The sequence below is a fragment of the Syngnathus floridae genome, chromosome 2, assembly GCF_059516105.1.
Source record: "Syngnathus floridae isolate MCC-2025c chromosome 2, RoL_Sflo_1.0, whole genome shotgun sequence".
NCBI lineage: Eukaryota > Metazoa > Chordata > Actinopteri > Syngnathiformes > Syngnathidae > Syngnathus > Syngnathus floridae.
Genome location: NC_142414.1, coordinates 11,087,712 through 11,093,708, shown reverse-complemented (window position 1 = coordinate 11,093,708; position 5,997 = coordinate 11,087,712). Strand labels below are relative to the sequence as shown.

General features: G+C 40.2%; 1 protein-coding gene across 1 annotated transcript; it reads left to right on the top strand.

Annotated features, from left to right (window-relative positions):
- Nucleotides 1–3,376: 3,376 nt before the first annotated feature.
- LOC148401727 (claudin-10-like) lies at nucleotides 3,377–5,229 on the top strand. The gene is made up of 4 exons (XM_088367544.1): nucleotides 3,377–3,819; nucleotides 3,898–4,059; nucleotides 4,130–4,211; nucleotides 4,668–5,229. Exons 1-4 carry the CDS (start codon nucleotides 3,600–3,602, stop codon nucleotides 4,795–4,797), a joined length of 594 nt encoding a protein of 197 aa, XP_088223670.1. The 5' UTR covers nucleotides 3,377–3,599; the 3' UTR covers nucleotides 4,798–5,229.
- The last annotated feature ends 768 nt before the right edge of the window (nucleotides 5,230–5,997 follow it).

Below are 5,997 nucleotides of genomic sequence, written 5' to 3'. Positions count from 1 at the left end.
AAAGGATTCGCCTTGGCTCCTCCCACATGCCACCTGATTGGTGGAAAGTGATGGCCAACTATTGGCCCAGTCTGATACTCTTCTTGCCTACCATTGGCCAAAGGCTCGTTTTTTAAAAGGTTATATATGTCGTTTTGTAGTGTTTCATAAGTTGACAGCTTTTTCATCAGATCAAAGTGGAACACATTTTACAAAAGAGACGTGAGAACATGGACATTACTTTAAAGATGTGTTATGTTTTGTTTTATTTTGTTTTGTATGTACAGGTGTTTTACTAGAACCTGCAATCATTTTCTGGTTTGGCTTTAGGGTCGCTTATGTGTCCACAACAACAGAGACCATTTTCATCTTAATTTTTTTCTTTTTATTCAGAGAAGGTTATGCTTTATAAATATATTTCTACTACTACTACTACTACTACTACTACTAGTTCTACTACTAGTGCACACTATTGCATTCAAAATACATTTGTAAAACAATTAAATTCAAATTAGAAATTAACTAATGAGCTACAAGTTGCATTGGCAAAGAACTGTGAGTTAGCGCCAAAATTCCTTCGATGAATACATGTTCTGCAAACTCATTTGGGTGTGTACCTTTGTCGCTTAAGTTGTTTGTTGTTGATAATAGAAATACAGTCAACAACTTTAGTGCAAATGTTATCTCACGAACAAGGTCATGTCTTTAATTTTTACTTGAATAATAAACTCAATCCGAAACACAGACAGACACATTCAAATTCCCTTCACGACGCAACAGGTTTCATTTTCCTCTGGAGAGTCCCAAAAAGATTGTAACACTAGTGATATGTGCAAAACTGTCAATAAGATAAACATACTTTTGGAACAGCCCTCAATCCTGGCTGTAATTTCTGCCATCAAGTCTTTGACCTCAGAGTGAAACAAAGCAGCTTAATTCCACCGGTCTGAACTTTAGACTTGCTAATCTGCAAATAAAACACACATTAAAAAAATGCAAACCTATTCTTTTTTTATTCCATTTTATTTATTCTAATTTGTATCTTATACAATAATCGATGTTGTGTGGTATACTGTAGGATCGACATGACAAAGTGTGTGAATTGGACTGACGAAATAAGTCCAGGAACTTTCACAACCACTCCCACTGACTTTACAGCACGTGTGTCAGAATTACTCAGCAAAAAATGTGTCAGTCAGAAGGAGGAATCATAGCAGCATCTAAAAGCTTTTTTCCGTTATTATTATTTTTGACAAGGAGTAAAATGTCTGAAACCAATTCTCTGTATATTCTAATACACTGCGTGAGTTTACTGAGAGTTAGACATATGCCTATCCTTATGTTGTTGACTTTCATTTCCTGTCATGTCACGTGCAGTCGTGGTAAACCATTATCCCAACAGTGTCAAATCTCATAATAAAAAACTCACATGTCAACCTTGAGCCAAGTTACTCTGAGAAAAGCACCGGGGAGGATAAGTCAGGTGGGGATTATTCAAACTTGTTTAACACAAAAAGGTCAAAATCATCGCTCCACAACCCTGTAGGGTCGGTTCTCTTTTCGTTCCTTGTTATGATCACGATCCTGTTTTTATTTAACAAAAGACAAAGCAGAAGTAGTTCGTTACATTCTTTCCAAACATGGTTAAATCGCACAGTACAAAAGGATACAGATGATGATAAGATATGACGTGCAGAAGGAGGAAGAAAAAGTCCAGTAATCTTTTTCTGTTTTGCTCGAAGATTACAAAGCACGTGAGAGACTTCAAGGGGAGGTGTATCTTTGATTGCAATGCCAACAATGCTCACATGCTCTGTGTAACAAACGTCTTGGGGAGCCTAGCTTGTGCTGGATTACATTTCAGTGCTCAGCATGAATGAGTGCTGAGCAGAAAGTCAATCCACCAGACATGTGTATTGTGCCCCTTAGTAAAATCTATGTGTGGATAAAATACAATGGACAAAGATAATCAACATCGAGCATCTATCAATAAATAATTGTCACAGTTTTTTGCACTTTTAGTTCAGTTGCCTAATTGCACTGTGAATGTCGCGGTCTTTGTGTGCCTCGTGGTTGGCAGACATCCAGTCTAAGGTGTAGTCTGCCTTTCAACAAAAAGTCACCTGGCGCACTTTCTCACGACCTTGAACAGGATAAATGATGTAGAAAATAAAGTATAAGTTTGGACTGGAACTTTCATCTTGCTTTATTTTTGGCACCACGCCTTCACCAAATGAGCCAACCTTTCTGCAGAAGATTCCTTCGGCAACCCACTTGGAATTTCCTTTTCTGGAATGCTGATTAGAAAAGTTTTATGGCCTTGTTAAATGAGGTCAGATTAGCTCAGCAACAGGTTTAGAAACGTAAAAAAAACACAGCACACAAATTTCCAGACAACAGATGCCAAGGGCATCTCACGTCATGTAAACTTCATGAGACAGCTCAACATTTAAGTGACTGATGAACTTTTGGGGTTTAAAATGCATTCATGCTTTTATTTAAAGCAGATTTGATCATAGTATTTTTTTATACTATGTACAAATCCCAAACATTGTGTAAATAAATAAAAACCGAATACAATGATTTGCACATCTTTTTCAACCCATATTCAATTGGATACACTCCAAAGACAAGCTAATCTTCATACACTATTATTTTTTTATCTCATTTTGAATTTGGTGCACAATGTACAATGTTTATCAGTTTGAACTTTAAGGGGAGAGTTGGCAGTCTTGAAGCTTGAGAGCCTCTCTTCCCTACTTCTTCTTGTCTTCCTACATGAATCAGAAATTACAAAAATGACAAAAATTACCACTAGCATATATTTAGCACTGAAATTTTGATTTTTGGAATAAAGGTGGGCCCTGTGGTTGACCGGTTAGCACGTCCGTCTAACAGAGGTCGTCCCTGGTTTGATTCCATGCCTTGGGCCTTTCTGTGTGAAATTTGCAAATTCTCCCCGTGCCTTTTCTTCCACATTCTAGAAACATACATGATAGGTTAATTGTCTCTAAATTGTCCTGTAGTATAATTATGAGTCTGAATGATTGTTTGTCTACTGCGATTGGCTTACAACCATTTTAGGGTGTACCCCGCCTGCTGCACAAAGTCAACTGAGATAGACACCAGCATACCTGCGTGAGAATAAAGTTCAGATAATGGATGGATGGCTCAATGGTAAAGTCACAGTCTAGTAGCCTCCATTAAATGTCTGCGGATTACCACTTGATGGCGCTCTAGTGTTGTAAACTGAGTGCAGCGAGTCTGCCACTATGATAACAGGCTATCTCTTTTCCCCATCATGTGTTTCTTCTCTGTCAGGGACCCCCTCACATCCTGTCAATTAATGACTTCCTTCGACCCTGCTGTAGACCCCATGAACACCGTGTGGAGTGATGAGTTCTATGCATGCCTGAAGTCCAATGACATAAAACTACTTATTGAATATCAGCCACCGACACGAGAACCTCAAGTAATCAAGTATCTGCCTTGATGCACAGGTAGTGGACCTACCCGCCCAGAACTGCTCAGTCAATTATGGGCGGAGGGCGTCTCACCAGCAGGAGCCTTAAAAAAGTTCAGAGCCTGATTTGATCCGTGGATCCAAAGGCCAAGGAACAATGAGCACCATGGCAACGGAGATTGTTGCATTTCTCCTGAGTGTCTCCGGATGGATCCTGGTGTCATCCACACTTCCTACGGACTACTGGAAGGTCTCCTCGGTGGATGGGACGGTCATTACTACGGCGACCTTCTGGTCCAACCTGTGGAAAACATGCGTGACCGACTCCACAGGTGTGTCCAACTGCAAGGACTTTCCCTCCATGCTGGCTCTGGATGGTGAGTTGAGTTCATATTCTGGTCCTGACTTGTGATGGATGTCATACCTCTTCCTGCTCCTCTGTCCTTGTTTTCAAGCTTACATCCAAGTATGCCGGGGCCTGATGATTGCAGCGGTGTGTCTGGGTTTCTTTGGTGCCGTACTTGCCCTGCTTGGAATGAAGTGCACAAAAGTAGGAGGCTCCGAGAATATCAAAACTCGCCTGGCAGTCTTTGCAGGTTTCCAGTACATCCTCAGCGGTAAAAATTACTCTTTACCTCTAGTCCTAATTTGAAGTCACAGAATTACATTTTGTTTTTGCCTCCACAGGCTTGTGCTGCATGACCGCCTGCTCCATATATGCTCACAGGATCACGACCGAGTTTTTCGACCCCCTCTTCGTTGCTCAGAAGTAGGTAAATACAAGAACCCGAGTGACTTATATTAAAGTCCTGTTCTAAATTTCCATTTGATATCATTGGTAGATTTGAACTGGGAGCGGCGCTCTTCATCGGCTGGGCGGGATCTGTGTTATGCATCTTGGGAGGTTTGATTTTCTGTCTCTCCCTGTCAGCAGGCTCGAGCGTCAGGCAAGTTGAGCCTCATTTAGCAACAGTTCTCAGGAACACATTAACCACATTAACCTGATTAGTGGCCAATGTTTTGTTTTGGTTGAAATCTGATGGACATACTTAGACTTTTGGAGGTTGAGCAGGTCGTTAGGTAATTATTGGAATTACAGTTAACCCTGAATGGAGCCAAAAAAGCATCAAAGATGTGAATGAGGGATTAATTAGTGTTCAAAACATCTCGGTGTCTGTTGTCTCTATTGCAATTCATGTCACTTCATTTCTTCGGGTGTTTGCAGACTTCATCACTCCTCAAGGGGTGCGGCTGTGTTTCCACACACACACGGCGAGGGCAGCAAGGCCACTAGCAGCCTGCAAAGAGAGTTTTTGAAGCCATCCAGGAAATTTGGAAGAAACGCCTATGTGTGAAATTGTTGGTCAACATGAGATCATGCGTGTGGGTGAACTTTGAAAAAGAAATATTGTAGCAGGACATATACAGGTGATTCTTTAAATGTGGCGGATTTATAACTTTTTAATTTCATTTGGCACGTATTCGCATTCAAACTCCAACTCTCATCTGACCTTTACTACCTGCCTCACTTATTCTTCCTTATTATTCCTCATTCATCTGCACTGTCACAATGACAGCAGTTTCAAATACAAAATACTTAATTTTGATAGGTGAGCTTCTAATAATATTATCAAAGGCCTCTCATGGTCTCCATCTTCACTGATATGACCTCCACGGACCACCGGGTCATATCTAAAGCTACAGACAATCTGGACTTGACAGGAGGTTTCCCCACCAATCAACCATCAATCTACACTTCTGAATAATCAGCTGAAGCTTAGCCAGTGCCCGACACGTTCCACTGAATTCATAAACAAGTGTCGGGTGTCCGTGGCATTGCAGAATGGCGACATTGTATTTTTAAATACCAGCGTGCATTTTACAAAAGAAAACATGACTTTGGGGCAAAATTGTGGGTATTTCTACACTTTGGACTTCTTCCTTTCAAGTGTTTCATATTTTGTCTGTATTCTTTCTTTGATTTGAATTTGTAAAGGACTTTGAGCTGTAAACATGAAAAGTGCCCTATGAATAAAGTTTGATTGATATTCTTTTAAAGCACCAATTTTAACGCAACTGTTCTTCCTGTGCTTTTACGTGGGCTCATGCTTGGAACAGTACTTCACCTTCTTCCTCAAAAAAGTAAAAACATTTATGTATGTGTATCTCTTTCATGTTATTGAAATTAGCAGTGGGATTTTAAAATATTTAAACACTAAAAATATCAAAACATTTTATACACATTTCCTTTAATGAAGCCAAAATATGGAATAAAATTCCTGACAGTCATTTCAGGTCAAGTAAGCTTCACTTTGTTACTCTAAAGCCCATTATAGTCACTCTGGCCAATTCATTGTTGATGACAGAGTATGAATTACTGCCCACATCACCTCGGCATTAAGCCGTTATGGGAATGTGTTTTAATTATGGAAGCACAGGCACAGTGAGGTTGCAGTGACTGATGCCATAAGCAGCCTCGGCTGGAACACGCTAAGGTCATTGTGGCAGACGTTTGCACAGTTGTTGATAAAACTAGACCGAATATGGATAATCAA